Below are 20,655 nucleotides of genomic sequence, written 5' to 3' on the forward strand. Positions count from 1 at the left end.
GCAGCAGAAATTGGGACCTGCAATCCTGTGCTCATATGAAATGCATGTAGGTGCCTTTCTATTACCAATGAGAATATAGTTAATTCCAACGCCTTCCCGTGATCCGAGCCACTACCCACAACCAGAAAGAACCCTTAAAATTCTTTCTTCTCTTACACATTGAATGTCTTTACAATCAGTTCCAATGCAAACAATTAAAAAGCTTGTATTTTGTATTTTATGCTCTGAAATGTCTTTTCACAGATCAAGTTCCTTCAGAATTATTCTTTATAAGCAGAAAATAGCTTGAATTCTCAGCACAACAGATATAGACAAGGTTTCCCAGCCATAGAAGGAGAACAGGCGTCATCTGCCTTCCCTTAGCGGCTGGACCTTGGCAGTGGTCCTCCCGCTCGTGCCTCTTGCAGCCAAGCCCGGTGTGGCCTGATTTCTGAGGTCAGTGGGAGGTTCATTTCCCTTGCAGTGTTAACATGTTCTCGGTGAGAAGAACCATGGATGCCAACAGGGGCCAATTTGGTGGCAGTATTCTCACTTTTACACAAAGGTGTAACAGAAAATAAATTATTTGTGCTACAGAATCACGACATGTCTTGGTCAGTCTGCCCCTGAGCACGCCGGCTTCAGATTCTTGGTCTGGACAACGGAGTCTAATGCCAGAGAGAAAAAGGAGGAAAAACTGTTCTTTGAATGCCATGGTTACGTGTCTTGTCACTGAAGCCTCAGTGTCTTCATGTATCTCGTGTTTCGGTAGCAGAATCTTATTAGTCACTGTTGGGTTTTACTGCGTGGGGTTATGTGTTCATCCCTTTCCGTCTTCAACACATTTTGAGGCTGGTCCCTTTGTTTCCCCCATTTCACAGATGACAGAATGAGGCACACAGTGGCTGAACCAAAGCCCAGGTTCCTCTGGGCCGTGAATTGCACAGGCGAGCTGTCCAGGCAGGTAGCTGGCTCCGGAGCTGCATGTGTACCCACCCCACACACTACGTTAGACATAGTGTGGGCTTCAAATGCCATTTGTCCTCCTGTTTAAATGGAAACCCCCTGTCTCTTCTGCACTCTCCAGAGAGTTAATGTACTCCCACAGCATGTGATGGGGCGGGACTGGGTCAAACATGAAAGCCGCGGAACCCTCCTCCTTGGGCCCCAGAGTCGCTAGGAGGGGAGGCTGGGGCTCAGACACTCCTCTAGGGCTCCAATCAGAGACAACCAGGAGCAGGGAGTGGGGGATGGGGTTGGGATGTCTCTCTGTGTGTGTGACTTAGAGAGAGGACCAAATCCTGCCCACCCTCCATTCCCCCAAATGGCTCCATCAAGCCGGGATTTGGAAGAAATGAGTAACTCTGAGAGGGACTAGAGGTGGACAGAAGTAAGTTCGTTTCTTCCCCAGAGTAGACTGTACCCTGCGACACGGCGGTGGCAGGGGACAGCCTGTATGTCCAAGGCGTCTGGCCCAGGGTCTCCCCTACCACCAGATGTGGGAAGTTTGTAGTGTGGACTGACTTTCCAAGTGGGATATCATGCACATACAGTCAGCTGTCTGTATCCACTCTTCCCGCATCCACAGATTTAACCAATCCGATGGAAAAAATATATATTAAGAAAACTACAGAAACTTCCAAAAAGCAAACCTTGTGTTTGCCCCACTCCAGCCACTATTTCACATTGTATTCATAAATATTGATGTACCTTTCCCATTGTCTGAGGTATTATAGAAACTGAAGGATGATTTAAAGCATAAAGGAGAATGTACATAGGCTTTAGGGCATTTTATACAAGGCCCTTGAGCACTCATGGACTTGGGAATCCTGGGGTGTCCTTGACCCAGTCCCCCATAGGTCCCCAGGGACGTCTGTACTGTAAGGTTCACCACTGAAAAATGTGCAAGTCACTGGTGCTTTGTACACTGATTGGGCTGTGCAAAAACCAGCATGATCTGATTCCAGAGCCATTTTATCACTCCCCAAAGAAAGTCCTTCCATACTTCTCCTCCAGTCTCTGGAAACCACTAATCTGCTTCCTGTCTCTGTGGGTTTATTTATTGTGGATATTTCCTGTAAATGGAATCGCAGAGTATGTGACCTTCTGTATCAGGCTCGTTTCACGTAGAATAATATCGTCAAGGTTCATTCATGTTGGAGTATAAATTGGTGCTTCATTGCTTTAGAGGACTAAATAGTGTTCCTTGGTATGATATATCACTTTTAAAACAAATCCATTCATGTGTGGATTACTTTGGGTCTTGTGTAGCATTGTGTGTAAGGCTGACATAAACTCTCATGTAGACGTTTCAGTGTGGACCTACGTTTTCACACCTTAGGCATATGCTTAAGAGTGAAATCTCTGGGTCTTTTGGCAAGTCTATGTTTGATTTAGAAGAACTGCCCGACTGCCGTCCACAGCCGCTGCCCCACTTCACGTTCCCACCAGAACGCGATGAGCGTCCGGAGGCGTGAGTTCTGATTCTCTGCACCAGCCCCGTGACTGTCGACGGTCCTGTCGCTGAGTCTCTGTCTCTGCACGTCACGCGTTCTCAGGAAGTGTCACCTACAGTGAGGTCCCAGAAGCCCAGGGGACGGAGACACGCTGTGAAGGGAGAAGGGATCTGTCTTCTACAACTGAAAGCTGTTTCTGCCGATCCCCCTGCCCCCAGGCTCTGCTCTTCTCAGGTCGCCTCTGTCTGTGGGTATAACACCGGAATGGGACTGAAGGAAAAAGACCCCTGAGCTGTGATTAGGTAAGGCTGAGGGAGGGTGTAGAGTATTGAGTCTTGATGAAGAGGTCCAAATCAGAAGGCAGTGGCAGGAGAGAAGTCCTTGGATGAAAAACTACAAACAGAAGGACCGGGAGCTTCTGTTCAGGGTTGGGCCACACGTCACCGTCACAGAGCAAGTGGAGGCTGTGAGTGGGAGGGGGATGGGTTTCTTTGGGCTCAAAGAGAAAGAGGCCCGACCCTAGAGGAGCAGAAGCAAGAAGCTCAGCCTGGAGCATGAGGGAAAGTTTGCGGGACAGAGCAGCCCAGATGGACTAATGGGAGCTACTGGCTAAGGCTGATTCGCCCTGTGACTGAATCACGAAGGTTTGTCATGCGTTTTGTCTTTGAGAAGAGGTGTTGATTGCTAAGGACCAGGAATTTGGTTACATTGAAAGAGAGTTCATTTACATACGAAACCATGCCATACTTCTCCACCCGTCTTGGTTTTGAAAAGTGCTCCTGGCAGGTAATAGATGAGTTATGACACGCTGATGTCGTACAGCGTCACAGAAGACTCAGCAATTGTCAGAATGGTTTTTAAGGTGGTACTTGCCGACCTAAGCCATCGGGTATTTTCTACATATGCACCGACATCATTGTCTCCAAGAATCCAGAACCCAATAAAACTTAAGGGGAAATTACCCTTTCAGGAATCATCCTGCTGTTTGTTATATCTTTACAGATTGGTGAAGAAATATGTCCTGTCTTCCTAGACCTTCTTTCCTTGTGAAGGGCGGGAAGATGGTCAGCACTGTTAAGTTGCTCCTCGTAGGTGGCAACTCCCTCTTCTTTGTTTCACCTTGGCCTTCCTGTCAGCTGCCAAGGAACCTACTGCAGCTTCTTCCTTTTCCTAGGACTGTCCCTCTCCCTCCTTGTTTCTCTGAAATATATTTTCCTATGACTGTATGTCTCTTGATATTTTCTCAGCGGTAGCCTCCCAGTCCTCTATTTCATACTGTGAAAACACAAAATATTGTTCCCACTGCCTTTTGTAGCCAATGTCCCATTGTCCCTTTTACATTTCTGGCCATGCAGGTAATTTACCAGGTGCCCACCTACCATCTTGTAAGTTACTCCTCAATATTCACTCATAATCGGTTGCCTCCCCATCATTTATTTGGTGCCCTTCATCCCAATGGCTTCTAGTTTTCTTTGAGACTTCAAAAGTTTTATTTTAGAGGCAACAGATGGAATCCATGCTCATTTTATTTTACATCGCTGTTGTAGTTGAATCTCTTCGTTTGTGAAAATCTAGTCAAGTCTTTTGTTCCTGTGTTAATTGGATCCATGATGTTCCTTATCTATCTGAATATATTATTTGTATAAAGCAATATTAATATAAAGCAATATTAATTATTGTTGATTCCAGTCTCTGCAGTATTAATGGAGATGGAAAGTTCTAGAAGTATAAAGAGATTCAATTCCCCAGGATAGAGGTGTGCTGGGAATTTTATTTTCCTTCTCCAGTTTGATCCTTCACTCTTTCAACCTTCAATGACCCTCAGAGGCAGAGATGTAGGGAGACATAGTCAGGGTCCTTGTCCTCTGGGGACATTGCATTTGGTCAGTGGGAGGCAGCAAGGGAAGACTCCCAGCTGGGTGAGGTACGGCGCTTGGTCACTCGACTTCCTGTGAGTTGGGTTGTCAAAGAGTGGCTGACATTCCTTACCAAAGGCCACAGGTCTTATTGGGCAGCCTTTTCTGCAGCTACAGCCACTTCCTCTGGATTTTGGTCACCATCCCTGCCTTTGCCCTCCAGGTTCTGGGTGGCACTGTCTCCCTGCTGTTGCCAGCCCTGGGATGCTTCACCTATTCTCCGTCTACTGTCTTAGTCCTGATCAGACTTGGTATAGTCAGTTTATTAATCTTCCTTAATTGCCCATTTGACATTTGATGACATTTGATAGACCCTTGACTAGAATGCTGAGTAAGTAGCTTTAGGAAAGACATCTTCAGATGGAATTTGGGGATCACGTTGCCCACTTATTGAGAAGCACCTGTGGAGAGGAAACAGAGTACAGGTGTATGGCGTATAGTAGCATCAAGTGGTCAGTGATGGAGGGAAGACAGGAAGTGCAGGTGGGAGACAGGTGTTGGGACATCTGTGGCTGTGGTGCTCAGCTGCTATAGTGACAATGGTGATTATAATCATCGTGGCATCAGCTGCTTTCTTGTGAAGGTGTGGGAAAGTCATCCAACAGAGATCGGAAGGACAACATTTTTGGATCTTTCAACTAAATCCGAAAATACATATACACATTTACTGTAATATGATGCTTGATTTTTCTCTGTAAGGAAAATATAATAATATGTAAACAAGAGATTAACACCAGGAATGCTGATATTTGTTAAAAACTAAGGATTGGTGTGATGTAGAAGTAGAGAATTAGTATGAAATGCTGATGAAAATGTTAGTTATTACAAGCAACTTGGTAACCCTTGGTGGTATGTGGTTAAGATTCAGCAATTCTCTTTTTAACCTGAGCTGTGCATACCCTCACATGTGGTGCTCAGGGATACGTGTATTGGGGGTTAATGGCAGTACTGTCAGCAATGGTAAGAAGTAGAGAAAATTTTGACATTTAAAATGCAAGAATAAGGAAACCTGATTACCATGGGTTCACACAATAGTATATCTGACAGTGCTGAACATAAATGAATCAGATATTCGTGATTCATGATTGAAACCTAATGCTCAGTGGAGAAAAATGCACATTGAAAACAGATGCATGACTATCTTTGTTGCTTTGTGGGTGGGGAAAGTGGGGAGACTGGCCACTGAACTGAAGTTCTGGGGCAGGAGGGGGCTTGCTCACTGGGGGTCCCGCGACACCCACTTGTGACAGGGCAGCTCTGAGAGCCGTCTGCTGTCCATGTGGTTTGTTGCAGAAACACTGACAACATCTGTGGTTTGTCCTTTCGGGCTGAGGTTTCCACAACGCGTGCAGATTCCCCATCTATTTCTGCATCCACTGTGGCCTCACCCCATTTCACCTCTCAGTCTTTCCTGCTGAAGCCTAGCAGTGACTCCCTGTTAGCCCCCGAGAGTCCCCCTTTACAGTGAATTTTTGAATTATTTGTCACTTGTTGACTCCTCTCCCTTGGATGCTACCTTCAGGTCTCCTCCACATCTCTGGCTTTCTGTCTTGCACTCCCTCTCCACTGCCTCCCTTAAGTGCAGGCTCTTTGCTTTTCCTGGGTGCCCACTGCAGGCAGGCCCTCTGTGCTTACCTGGTCATCTAGCCACTGTAACAGCTTCAATCCAGGCGCTCCCTAGTCCATTTCCCTCACCTTAGGGCCCCTCCTTTCCCTCCCTCCCAGCTCCAGGCTCCATCCCTCTCTGACGTCTCCCACCTCTACTGCCATTCACACAGCCCTTGCCTCCTTTTAGCTCTGGATTGATACCTAAGATTTGTATTGATTGATATCTTCCATGAACGAAGGATTGATTAAAGTCCTCAGGTAAAATGTATTCTGTAACTTGTCACCTTATCAGTAAAATGACACTACCTCCCCCCTCTTGTGTTACGGGGCTCTGTTACTGTTTCAGTGGAATAAGTGTGCTTTTTGGACACAGAGAGATTTTTTTCGTCCCGCATCTATCAGTAGCCAGGAATAACAGATTGTTGACTTCGTACATTTTGATGAATGCTTCTTGATGATTCAATCTGAATTTAGCAATGGTTTTATAGTATATGTGATCATATTTTTCTAGCTTCTTTAGTGATCCATTCTGCATACAGTGGGTCCTTAGTTACTTCGTGTGACTTAGTAGTGGGTTAAGTGAGGGGTCCATAACACAGCGCTGGATGCAGGGACTCAGTGACGAGGGAGGTGTGCCAAGTTTCCCTTACTTTTGGGTCAGAAGTGATTTCCAAAGCTTCATGCCCTGAACCAAACTCTGAGACCATCTCATCACCATACACTTGTCATCTTATTATCTCTGGAACCAGCCGCTGTTGTCCAAGAAATGATCTTGGTTTTAAGATGCATCTCACCCGGCCTGCCAGGAGCAGTGTCGTCACCTCCCTCAGTTTCTCAGTTATTCAAGATAAAATTTATTCTCATAGGTACCAGTAATTATGTCTTACTGGCCAGGAAACTCCTGCCTTGAACCTGTCCCTTGAAATTATATATATAAAGATCACACAAAAGTTAAGGCAGGGGGACAGTGAGACTAATGGCAATTTTGCAAAGTAACTCAACTTATTTGAAATTTTGACTATTTTCCAGTTTGCATTCCTCTGTGCATCAAAGCAAAAGATCACTTGAATTGCTGCTGAACACTAAACATGAAATTTCTACGTTTGAATTTACATGTGACAAATTCTTTTCTGCTTTTTCTGATGCTTATTTCAGGCACAAAAGCACCAAAAATATTGGGAAAAAGAATATGAAATTGAATATATGTATGTTCATGTATGACTGAAGCATTATGCTGCACACCAGAAATTGACACAGCAGTGTAATCTGACTGTACATCAATAAAAAAATATATATATATACAAACACACCAAGAAAACTGAAATGTTTACTGGCTTATATAGTTTTAACCTTGAATACAACCTATAAAATGTCTTGCAGATATGATGGACAGAATTCAGTAAAATACATACAATCTATTTAATTGAATCTCATCATGATTATCCTCCTGTGCAAGTGGCTCTTTGCTCTATTTCCTCTCTAAAATGTTTAATGATTCAATCTGCAATGAACAAATTCCAAGAATCTATGTTAGATGCAAAACCAGTGAGGTTTCAGTAAAATACACTTTTATTTTAAATGAAAAATCCAGAGAAATTTTGTTCTGATTCATCTCATTAAGAGATGCTGCTTCAATTTAAAAACTTAGATTTCATGTTTTGTTATAATTGATCCAATTTTTGTATTTTGGTATTTGTTTTTAATTTTATACTACCAGTCAGGGTACTGATAGCTCAATCCAAAGAGACCTTGGAACATTTAGAGAAATATGATCATGGGAAATAAGAAAAATTTCTACTTTAAACGTAAAAACAATTTCATTGGAAAGAAGTATGGTAAAGTTATATTTTAAGATATAAAAATATTCATTCTAATGAAATTCTTAGGAGAGAGTAGGGTGAATATATATTTCCCTTACAGCATGACTTCAAATAAAATATTTGAACACTGAAGGGTTTGTTCATGTGATTCAAAATGGGTGACAGTGGGTATCATAGAGGTAGACTCCACTGGGTGGATTTAAAAGTGTGACGTAAGAGCTTTATTTTAAAAATGCAACAAGCATATTAGGACATAAACTATATCATTTGTAACTACTTCCATTATGGGTAAAATGTTAGCTGTCAACTAAAAAGTATGGGGAGTTTGAAGGGGAAGTTCTGAGTTGTTCTTGAGCAAAGGGTTTGGCCATCACTGTTGCGGGGTCCAGATCCGGACATGGTGTTGCTGTGTGCTGCCAGGTGTTCCCCTTTCTGGCCACACAACTAGGGACACCATGTGGCAGCGATTCCAGCAGCAGGTCAGCAGTACAAGACCTTCTGGGGGACAAAAGAGAATTCTGGTGTTTCCTCTTTAAACAAGCAGAAGGCTGATGACTCCCCTCTTCATCCCAACTTGGGAAACACCCTGCGATTCTTAATGTTATTGAGTGGCGGGATCCTGGGAGAGAGAATGATGTTTCGTAGACAGGATGGTGGATGGATTATATTTAATGTGATGATGAAAAGGAATGTGGTCTTATTTTTTCTTCACTGAAAAAATCATTGTTTTTTCTGCAAAAGAGAAGCCCTGGGCTGAAAGGATTCACTGGTGAATTCCAGCAGATATTTTAAAAAGTTAACAGTACTCCTTCTCATACTCTACCGATAAATTGAAGAGGAGGGTGCATTTCCCCACTTATTCTTTGAGGGCAACACTACCCTGAAATCGAAGCTAGACATACAGTATGAAAAAGAAAACTCCGAAGAAGTATCTTTTATAAACACAAATCAAAAACCTAAATGTAAGAGCTAAAACTACAACATTCTTAGAGGAACGCATGATAGGAAAATATGACATAGGATTTCACATTGATTCCTTTGATATGTCACGCAAACACAGGGATCAAAAGAGAAAATGAATAACTTGGACATCATCGACATTTACAATTGTTATGCATCTTAAGGCACCATCTAGTGAGTGTAAAACAGCCAACAGAACGTGGAAAAACATTTCCGATCATATATCTGGTAAAGGTTTAACATTCATAATATGTCAAGAATTCCTACAACTCACATACAACAGCAAAAAGGAAAAACCCAATTGAAAAATTTCAAAGGATTGAGCAGACTTTTTTCGAAAGCAGATATGGAAATGTCCACAACAGAAGCTCACAGTGTGGCAGGGACGTGAAGAACATGGAACACTTGAGAATTGCTGGTGGGAATGGTGCAACTCTTCTGGGAACCAGTTTGAGGAACCACCATACTGGTGGCAGCCACACAACAATGTATGTACTTAATGCCACTGGATTGTTGGGTTAGAAATCATTAAAGTGGTAAATTCCATTTTATGTCTATTTTGATACACACACACATGCACACATTTGGGCCATGGTTTCTGATTTAAGCTGTTCTCCCAACAGTGTTTCCCAATCTTTCTATTATCTTGAGTCAGCTCCTTTTTGCATTTCCCTCAAAGCTTCTGTAAACTTGCTTTCCTTTCTTAAATTCTCTACTCATCCCATAGCCTGATCATTTTCACTTGGTGTCTTTTCCTCCTATTTCATTAAAGACAAACGAATATTATTTTGGAACTTCTTCGTCTTCCCGTCATCCTCTAATCTTCAGACTTTTGTGCCCTGTAACCTGTAACTCTTCCTTCTCTCTTTGTATTACCACCTCCATTTCCTCAGGAACAGCAATTACACACCTTTCCTGAATGAACCTCTGTGTCTCGGGTGGGGCCGCCTCCTGGTGTCAACACATTGACATTCTCTCTCATTCTTAAGCAAGCGAAGTCCGTCTCTCCAGCCACTCCCTGTATATAAACTTCTTTTCTCCTTCAAGTTTTTGAGCGTCTAGACTCCATGTTTCTCCTTCTTCACCCTCTGGAATGTGGCTTCTTTCTCAATATTTTAATGGCTCAGTTTCTGCTTAAGTTCAATATATACTTTCTGAAGTCCTAATCCAGTAGACAGCATTCACTTGTGTGCAAAGGATTCTTCTTGTGTGTTGCACAGACTCTAGGAGTCCCCAGACCACAAGATCACAACCAGTTTCATGAAAACAGTAACACAATATTTGACTTTCCCACTGTGTACAGTGAGAATCAAGGTTTAGTCTCCAAGCATACTAGTGTACAGATCCTCCACTCCCACCCCCGACACCACACACACCAATATCATTTTTGACTTACTGTCTTTTATGAAACAGTAAACATTTGGAATTTAAGATTTATTGAATCTCTGCCTTTGAGTACACACCATTTAAAATTAGTGAGATGAACGCAGTATTACTCAGCTATAAATAAAATGCAATAATGCCATTTGTAGCAACATGGATGGACCTAGAGATTATCATATATCATAGTTAGTGAAGTAAGTCAGACAGAGAAAGAGAAATATTATATGATATGTCTTGTATGTGGAATTTTTATGAAATGATACAAATTCTATTTAGAAATCAAAACCAAACTCATGGACATAGAAAACCAATCATGTTTACCAAGGGGAAAGAGTGGAGAAGGGATAGAGTAGGAGTTGGGGTGAACAGATACACACTATTATATATAAAAAAGATAAGCAACAAGGACCTACAGTGTAATACAGGGAACTATATTCAATTTCTTATAATAACATATAATGGAAAAGAGTGTGAAAAGAAGAAATGAATTTGCATGTATATGTATACCTGAATCTCTTGGCTGTACACCTGAAAGTAACATTGTAAATCAACCACACCTCAATAAAAAAAATTGAAAAAATATGTTTTAAATAAAATAAAATTAAATGAGATAAAATGGAAGTATACCTAATGCACCTTGAAAATTGTTTTCCTAAATAGGGGGCTGTCTTAAAAACAGCTTTAATTATGAAGCACTTCCCTACACCAGAAATAATTCTGAGGCAATACCTACTACGGGTGCTTTGTTCAAATCTCCTCCTCTATCTCATTCTTAATCAAATTTATTGAGGTACCATTTACATAAAGTAAAATCCACACGTTATAAGAGTGCAGTGTGATGACTGTGGGCAAATACAAACCACTGTGACCATCATCCAATCAAGTTGTAGAGCATTCGTCTCACTCAGACATTTTCCTTGGAATTTTGAACAATCAATTTCTTCCTCAAGTCCAGTCTCGGGAACCGCCAAGCAGCTTTCTGTCACCACACATTCGTTTTGCTTGTTCAGGGCACCATATAGCTGGAATCACAGGACGTGTGCTCTCTCTATCCAGTCCCTGTTTTGCACAGCACAGTGTTGGGCTTTTATCCATGTTTCTGCAGGATCAGTAGTTTCTTCTTTTCACCACCAAGTGCCCCCCTTTAGTTTGCATTACAGCTCACCTGCTGACACAAACTCGAGTTTTCCCCAGGTTTCGACAGTCACAAATAACGCATCAATGAAGGTTTTCATACAGTCCTTTTGTGACATGTGTATTCAGAGCTCTAGTGTAACATCAAGGCATGGAATTACTGGATCCATTGGTAATACCTTTAATTTTATAAGAAAGTACTGACGCAGGTCTTTGTAGACTTGAGGAACCCTTTATCTACAAGTGCGTTGCACAGCCATAGAGATTTAAAGATTTCTGGAGTGACATCACCTAAACTGCCACGTAGGAGACCCCAGCCTCCATTCCCCCTCAGAGATCAACAATTAGACAGCTGTCCTTGATCAAAAACAGCTCACAAAAAGGAGATATAATTGTGATATAATTGAGGACTTAATTAAAGCTATGGTGGGATCATTTTGCAGTACCTAAGTATATCTAATCAATACGTTGTACACTTTAAACTTACTCAAAATTGTAGGTCAATTTTATCTAAATATGATGGAAAAAATGAAATTGCAAGATGCTTTCCATAGTGGTTGCATCTTTTGTATGCCCACAGGCAGCGCATGAGAGGTGTGGTTGATCCATATCCTTTCCACAGAGAGTATGAACAGTGTTTTAATGTGAGCTTTGGTCCATCCAATGGGAATGAGGTGCTATCCTGTGGGGTGGTACTTTGTATGCACATAAGCATTCTATCCCTTGTAAATTTCTATTATTTTTATTTTTTAGGCATAGAATGCATTTCTTTTTATTACTTTCCCTTAAAACATAGCTTTATTGATAAATGATTGATACGGAATTTGTTCTACCTAATTGATGTGTACAACTTAATGAGTTTTGAGATGTGTATAAATCTATGAAACCATCACCCCAATCTATGTCATTAACATATCTGTCAACTCTAAAAGATTCTTCCTGTCCTTTCTTAAAAAGCTATGTTCTAGAAAATAAAAACTGGCAATACTTGACGTTTATATTTTGGTGTACTCCAGGGTCCTATCTTGGTCCTGCTTTCTTCACAATTTCTTCTCTTCCAGTGTGATGCCATCCTTGCCTTTAGCTACAATGGCCATATTTCTCTCAGTAACTCTAATCATATCATCAGCCTCACATATTTAGAGATTCAGTTTATTTCCAGTCCCTGAGTTCTAGACTCATGTTTAAGTTCTGGACATGGGTTACAGAGCCATTCGTGTTCTGGTACTGGCTTCCCTCTTCTGCGTCATCATGCTCTACTACCTTTGTATGTTTAAAAATGCAGTCATATATTTCTAAATTATCTTTTCTATGTTTGGTGGGCGCTTGCAGTTTGTTGAAAAGAAAAAAGAGGAAAAGCAACAAATGATATGAATAAGTCATTGTTTTATTGATAATGTATTTCATAAAACCAAAAGATGAGGACAGGTAAGTGTCCCACATACCACCAAAATTCAAATACATGTGGGTGTCTAGGTCAATAGGTTTGAATAGTAGCTATAATTGTTTGAGATAGCACATATGATATTTCAAATTTAGATGAATTTAAAGTGTTGAAATATACTTCTATCACATTTTGGACATTTTCTGAAGAGAAATTATCATGGGGAAATAAAGTAGGCCAACATGTGATTGTAGAAAGAGAGTGACAGACAGAAATGTTATTCCAATGGTTAGATTCTTAGTGATGACCGTGAGGTTGGAAAGGGAAACACATCGAGGAGAACCTGTTGCTTCCAGCAATGAGTGTATCAGAAGGACTCTGTGCATGTGCCCCTAGGGTGGTGGAAGGGTAATCACATCTAAGGGGAAGTGAGTCTGCCCAAGAAGAGGATGCTGTTGGTCTTGTTGTGTCTGATGAAGAACAGGAAAGGGTGATCACAATGGAAATGTTCATAACGTGGTATTGGTAGTGATGTGAAACCCATACTGATGCCTGTGGCTGCTGCGGCCTCCGTGCCCTCCTCATTCACCTCCACAAAGGACTTGTGCAGGGCTTTAGACACCGCCAGCCTGTGTTTCCTGGTCATGCCTGAGAAGTCAGCATCCCGTAAACTGAAGGCGTCCACCACCCCTAGGGCTTCCAGTATGGCCTTGAGGTCATAGGTCTCTTCCACTTTGAACCGAGGTAAGTGTAAATGCACTTGACACTTCCACATATTCTGTGAGCTCGTCCACTCTAATAATTTCTCAGCAGTGAGTTTATCTTCCAGCTGTAATGATGGAAAACAAGGACACGGAGCCCAGCTTAACACTGGATTGAAACATGTGGGGAACCTTTATCTTAACAGTAAGTGTAAGTACAGGAGATTGAAGTGATTAGATTCAATCTGAGGAGGCAAAAGTAACAGAGACCTGAATATATATTATTTAATCAAATAAAAGATCTTATATTTTCACGACTTAGCTATTTTTATCAATATATGTACACATAATTAGATGCATATGTATAAATATCTATACATGTATATAGGTATAAATATATAAATATATATGTATATGCAGCAACAGAATCATTAAACAAAACTATTTTGTAAAAGATGAACTGTCCAATTCTCATGCTGCATATGTGTGGAACGCCTCATTTTCAAAGACTTCTTTGTTAATGTCCTTTCCTTCATAAAGTTTTACGTTGTGCATTCATAGCATACATCCTACTTTCATTCTTTTCTTTTTCTTGACCTACTTGTAAACTTTTCCCGTAGAGATATATATTTCTCTAATCAGGTTTAAATTGTTACATGATACTTCATTTAATTCATACTCAGTGTATATAGGTTTATTTAATGAACATCTATTTGAATATACATTTACTGCATGTCAATCCCTAAGCTAAAGTACTGGTAACACAAGCATGTACCATTGTTCCTTGGTTAAAATTTTTCATTATTTTAAGCCACTTCTGTCCAAAAGCATTTGCCTCATTTAGACTTGTTACCATAGGCTAAATCCTAGAACTGGGGTTCCCGGGGTCCCGGATAATGGGGACCGCAGAGCTGGAGAAAGAGTACTCTGATGTTTGTTCACGTTTATTGCCACAGGACTTTCCCTGAGGATTTCCAGTTGCCAGTGTCACTCCATATACATTTTGAGTGTGGGAAGTTCGCTGCCACATCAGCGTCAGCAGCAGCTACTCCAGTAACTGCAGACGACCATTTACAGAATTTCCTTTATATGTGAGACATCGGCATTGTATATTGCCATTTTTACTATTAACTTTTAACTATTATAACATGAGAAGAGGAAAATTCTCTAATTATTTTTTTTAAACTCCGAGCAATGAGGCTCTGAATGACTTTTGGGCTCTTCAGAACAGAATAATTCAACATTGAAAAGTGGGGATCAAAATAAATCTATTTGCCCACAGTCTACAAAACCACTGTGATTTAGTATGCAATATGTCACCTGTGTTATTTCTATTTCCTTGTTTTGTTTGTGAATGAACTTGCAAATATTTCCATCTGTCCCCTACATGTGAGTGTTATTTTCCTGTTTTTAAATGGGTGGACTGGATTTTACTGCAGGTTGTTATGGCTACAAAATATTAAGGTGTGGAGCTAGGTATGTAGTTTTGTGAACTGACATTCCATAGTTTCATCAGAATATTAATGTGACCTGTGACGGACAGAATTTCTATATATTCTTCCTATAATACTGTGATCCATAAGGAATTTTTTTATTTGTTTTTTCTGTGCTGGATCTCTGCCAGCCAGCACCACCAATGTATGAACAGCCTATTTTGTTTGCATTGCTAGGAATCAAAGCAACAGTAGGAAGACTTGGAGGTGCACGGCTTTACCTTCTGCAGACCATCTACTTCATTGGGCAGCAGCAGCATCATGCTTAGCTCCTCGCCTTTGTATGGTATTTCCAGGATCTTGAATTGCATGTCCTCCAGGGAGGCGAAATTGAAGGCGTTGGTTTCTTTCATCATCTGCACAGATTTGCTTGTATCCTGCAAGGAATTAATGTGGAAACAAGTGCCAAGTGAACACAAGTCAGAAAAAGGTATAATATTATTGAGATACCAAACTCATCCTCCTTCTAGGGGATGATCTGGGAAATCTGTGAGTTACAGACAAGAGTTTCTATGAGGATACCCAACTAATTAAAGAAAAAAAATTATGTAAGGAAAGAGAGCCGTGACAAATTTGATTTTACACCTGCTGTTGTACATTAATAATTACGTATGTAAGTTTCACATTTCAGCTAGAGCTGTATTAAGTTATGAAAATAAATTATAAAGGGAGGGTATAGCTCAAGTGGTAGAGCCCATGCTTAGCATGCATGAGGTTCTGGATTCAATCCTCAGTACCTCCTCCAAGAATAAATAAATACATCTAATTACCTCTCATCATTAAAAAAAATAGAAAAAGAAAATAATTAAAAAAAAATAAGTATACACAATACCTTGCTCAGCCAAAATTTTCCCTCGACAGTGTTTTCTTCCTTAAATTTCTGGTGCCACTGCCCTTTGAAATAGATGGCGTTCACCAGCACCAGAACGGTGGAGCTGTCAAGAAAATTTCTGGGAAACAGATCCTTGATTTTTCCTGCAAAGAAAGAAAATGGAAGGGTCTTCCTGAAGGGACAAGTGGTTTTTCTTGAAGATGCTTTGAAAGTTACAGCAGATCAATGAAACATTCACACCAGTCACCAATTAGGGACACCATTCCCAAAAGTTCATACGGTGCCATTTCCCCTAGTCACCAGCCTGATGAAGGTACCCTCATGGAGACCCCTTCTTGTGACTGGGAAGGTGTTCAGTGTCTGTCTGTGGTGACATCCATCATCTCACACTGAATACGGATGGAGTGATTTCATCTTGTCTTTCCAGGAGTAACTTTCCTCCCTCTCTCGCTATATCCTTCCCTCCTGGTGCCCTCAACACCTGCTTTCCTCTCTTGTTTCATCCGACTTTGTTCTATTCTTCCTTTCTTAATAACTCTTCCTTCCTTCCTCTCTCTCTTCCTATCTTTTCACTTTTGACTCACTACTCAGAAGAAATAGGCCTGAATGCTCTTCAGGATGAATGACATGGACCCTAACACCATTCCCCGGGGTGTCCTCCTCTCCATTCTCCACTTTGAATTGCTGTAGGTTTGACCTATAATTGGGATGGAGGTAGGGCGTGGTTCAGAGAATGGAGACTTTGTCCAGCCATCTGCCGTGGTTGGGAAGATGGCTGTGACCATCCCTGCAGGATGTGGGCATGGACAACGGGCCATGCAGCTCTGCGACAGGTGACAAGAAGGATGGTTTAGAGGAGAGCTGCTTGTTTCCCAATTAACAAAGGATAAGGGATTCCTTTTATTATTGTCTCTAAGTCAAAGAAAAAGTGTGAAATCAAGTGAAGCTTGAGCTAAGACTTGGGATCCACAAAGACACTTCACCCTCAGACTCCAGCTGTGTTTCCAGGAGCTGGTGCTGGGTTCCCTCCTGGGTCACCTTGTTTCTCTCCATATTTACTGGGACCATCCCACCATCTGCACGTCCTCCCCCATCCTCTGCAGTCTCATCTCACCAATATCCCCTGCACCCTATGCAGTGTCCTGCTTGGGGGGCAGATCACACACCCCGGGGACTCAAAAGTGTTTCTTAGTGAGTGAATCTGTCATAACGTACCATTAGTTTGTCTTTCCACCCAGGAATTAATCATCTTTCGACTTTCTTCTGGAGCATTCGCAAAATCAGCAGATTCCACACTGGCTAGGTACAACTTCTTCACATTATCCATGTATTCCTTTGACATGGGAAGGAAGAAAGGAGGAATTAAGAGTAATTCGTGAGTAACTTTGTAAGCATCCCCAAATTAAATCATGCTCAGTCATGACCAGAGAGAGGACGTGGGACCATCCCATCCCTGCTTCACTGGTGCGCAGTCAGGCTCTGGGACAACCCGAGGGTGGGTTGTGGTGAGGGAGCCCAATGTCCCCGGGGTAAATGCTCTCCGTGGGAGTCAGCCAGGCTCACCTGCCTCTCCTCCCCCATTTGGAGACCGGGGGGCAGAGGACCAGGATGTAGATGAAAGGTGTGGGCAGGCCAGGGAAACTCACCTGAAGGAAGGGAAACTCCTTTCTGCCATAGAGTCTGTTGGCAACGTTCAGCTCATAGGCGTCGGTGGGTTTGTTTAATTCAGTCAGAAGCTTTTGAAAGTGATGATTTTCTGGATTTTCAACCTTCAAACATGAAAACGAGAGCTCCTCAGGTCCTCTTGATGTAAATACTAAACCCACCTAAGTTTGTCATATCTGTGCATATATTTTAGCATCCCCATCAATAAGGTTTGCTGTTTTTCTTCAAATTTGGTGTATTTTACCTCAAATATCCTTCATAATTACACTCAACCTTCTCAGAAATTCCTGCTGCTCTAACATACTCCAAACATTTCTCCTTTGAACCAGAGATGCAGCACCATTCCACTGCTGGCTGTGCCTTAATTGTCTGACAGTCAGATCTGGCTTCCCAGGTAACCCTAAGCGCTAGAACGAGACTGCATCTCTAATAGTCACCAGTAGTACAGGAATGTCTAATTTGCATCATTTCCTATGTTGTGACGTGAAGGCCCCTTGTACTTCTTGGTGGGATTACCTTCTAAGACCTACAGTTTGTGCTCAATGGCTGTTCACTCACGAGCACCACACTCTGGGTGAGGAGTCACGTGTGGCAGGTACACTGCTAACGGCTTTCCATCAGCATCTCTTTATTTAGTCAATCTAACATGAAAACAGGGAAGCTCAGATAATTAAAAACATCTCCCTGGAGAACAAATGTGGCAGAGCCAAGTTTTCAACTCAGGCCTGTCTGAATCCAGAACCTTCTACTTGCTCTAAAAGTTATGGGGCGTTTGGGCTGCATACCATAAGTCTCATTTAATCATTTTCCAAAGTATACGTGAGCTTATGGTTACTTTCACTTTTCTTTATGAGCTAAGTAAAATTATGTAAGTTTACTAACGTATTGTGATTACCATCATTATGGTTATTATATACTAGCAATACATATTATGCAACAGGGTTCTTGCTGTCCAGGCACTGTTGTCATGTTTTGCATGTATTTGAATGTACAGCAGCAAATCTTTCATTGGGCTGAGGTCTCTGAGGCCCAGAGTAGTTGTATTTTGCCACGTTCCCCATTTGTGATAAGCAGAGCAGGAATTTGAAGCTACCTTTGGGCTCCAGAACACATGCTGTTAAGCAGAAGCTAATCACCTCTCAGGAAAACAGATGAATTAAATAAGCATGTAATATGAAATGAGAAACAATCTGTCCCATGTACTTCGCTTAAGATGCCCGTGATAGTAAACTCTTCTCCGTTTATCTGAAATTCCCAGTGTAACGTGCGACCGTCTCGGATGTGTGACCTCCCTCAAGGCCCAGGTGCCCTGGGACTCACGGGATCCGCTGTGGCTCCTGCTGTTGGGTTCTCTGCGACTTCCTTAAAGTGAAGGGCCTGCAGGAGACAGGAAGTGGGACGAAGAAGCTTTACTCTAACGACCTAACTTCATCAAAGAAAGACAGAGGAAGAAAGAACCGAAGAAAACAAGCAAAACAAAAGCCCAAAGCACACTAAAGTAAAAATCAATAAAGAAACAAAGACTTAAGAAGAACGTAAAGCAAAGTGTAAGCATTTTGCTCCTTGACGACCCAGCAAAGCGGGCTGATCACCAGCCACTTCAAAGAATCCTGATTCATTTTCACTCACTGCAGAGGGAGCACGCGAAGCTGCCTCCCACGGAGTTTAGTCAATGTGTCACTTCTACCTGAGCTCTTCCCCTCTAGTTGGGGGGCAGTTGTAGGGGTTCATGTGGGTCCCAGAGGAGGGCTGGGCTCAGGGAAGCAGAGGGGTCCGGGCACTGGGGGAGACGTGTGTCCCCCACCACCCTGGGCCCACCCAGTCACGCGGCTGCTTGCGGCTCTCTGTGCGAGCCCTGGGGACAGCCAGATCTGGGACCATCTGCATACAAGACAACAGAGGAACCAGTGCCAACCGTTCCAGGTAAAGGAAGCTGCCACCTACCTTCTGAAGTTGTGCAGCAGTGTTTCCTCGGGACCCCAAGTAAAGCATGCCAAAGGCTGACATGATGCTGAGGGGGGAATAGAAGATATTCTTCCCTCTTGATCTCTGTCTGATCTGTTCGTACAGATCGACTGCAAAGTGGCTGATTGGTCCACTGAGTGAATCCATGGTGTCTTGACGCTGTCGGGAGCTGCTGGAAAAGCATCCGTCGTTTTGTAATGACTTTACTGAAGGGAAGTTTAGTCTGTAATTTTCTTTAAAGACATCATGCCTTATATATGAGTTGTGGGATTCTCTTAAATAACGTTTATCTTCTTTTTAATTTTCAAGCCTTTTATAGTGTACTTGTGTACATTTCATCATGAGAGGAGTATCAAAATTAATATTTAAAGACAACTTTTGTGAAAAAAAGAATAGAATCTTTATCTTTCCATCCTTGCTGACTGTAATAAGACTGGGTAGAAAATGCATTGTAACAAGTACCGAGACAAAGATTTATGTGGTGACATGCATCCATGTCCCACGAGGCACTTCCCTGACTTTTTTCAAGGATCTGTAGGGGCCAGACATCATAACCACCCATCCCATATGCACCTAACGGAGTATTTGAATTTTTTTTGGAAATAAAGAAATTACCTAAAGAGTAAATCAGATGACAAAGGCGTTTTCCTATTGCCCTGGCAGAGTAAGTAGAATAAAATCAGACAAAATGAAACAGACCAATGAGACGATGCACATCATTGTTATCACTTTCAGAAGAGCTCCGTGCAGTGAAGCAGCGCTGCTGGCAGCCCTTACCTGTGATCCTGGAGGAGGCAGAGGTGGGCGGGGAGCCTGTCAGTGTCTGCGCGGTGAGTGGTGAGATGGGAATATATAGCTCCCTCTTGCACCTCCCACTGCCCAGAGCAGCTGCAATTTCCAGTAAATCAACCTTTGGTTTCTTCACCAGGCTAACCACCAGCTTCCTGAGTAACCGTGACCTTCCTGAGTGAAATCTCCATGAGTAAAGACGAGATTATTATTCTTTTCCTGTATTTCCTCTTCAGCAGCAGAAATTGGGACCTGCAATCCTGTGCTCATATGAAATGTATGTAGCTGCCTTTCTATTACCATTGAGAATATAGTTAATTGCAACTCCTTCCCATGATCCGAGCCACTACCCACAACCAGAAAGAAGCCTTAAAATTCTTTCTTCTCTTACACATTGAATGACTTTATGGTCATTTCAAATGTAAACAATTAAAAAGCTTATATTTTGTATTTTATGCTCTGAAAGGGCTTTTTCACAGGTCAAGTTCCTTCGGAATTATTCTGAACCAGAAAATAGCTTGAATTCTCATCGTAAGAAATATAGACGAGGTGTCTCAGCCATAGAAGGAG

The 20,655-nt window shown here is 42.0% G+C and overlaps 1 protein-coding gene across 4 annotated transcripts; it reads right to left on the reverse strand.

The window, feature by feature from the left end:
• Positions 1–12,622: 12,622 nt before the first annotated feature.
• On the reverse strand, positions 12,623–20,147 carry LOC141575615 (serpin B3-like). 4 transcript variants are annotated; one of them, XM_074355244.1, is made up of 9 exons: positions 20,074–20,107; positions 19,912–19,952; positions 19,276–19,465; positions 18,652–18,708; positions 17,313–17,435; positions 16,882–16,999; positions 15,667–15,809; positions 15,056–15,211; positions 12,623–13,469 (listed from the first exon to the last, which is right to left on the reverse strand). In XM_074355244.1, the coding sequence occupies exons 3-9, from the start codon at positions 19,441–19,443 to the stop codon at positions 13,059–13,061; spliced, it is 1,176 nt and encodes a 391-aa protein (XP_074211345.1). In that variant the 5' UTR covers positions 19,444–19,465; positions 19,912–19,952; positions 20,074–20,107; the 3' UTR covers positions 12,623–13,058. The 4 variants fall into 4 exon arrangements, with proteins under 4 accessions (XP_074211345.1, XP_074211346.1, XP_074211344.1 ...); XM_074355245.1 differs by having other exon boundaries at positions 19,276–19,468; positions 20,074–20,102; XM_074355243.1 differs by lacking the exon at positions 19,912–19,952 and having other exon boundaries at positions 20,074–20,147.
• Positions 20,148–20,655: the final 508 nt, after the last annotated feature.

The sequence above is a fragment of the Camelus bactrianus genome, chromosome 30 (genome assembly GCF_048773025.1).
Source record: "Camelus bactrianus isolate YW-2024 breed Bactrian camel chromosome 30, ASM4877302v1, whole genome shotgun sequence".
Classification (NCBI taxonomy): domain Eukaryota; kingdom Metazoa; phylum Chordata; class Mammalia; order Artiodactyla; family Camelidae; genus Camelus; species Camelus bactrianus.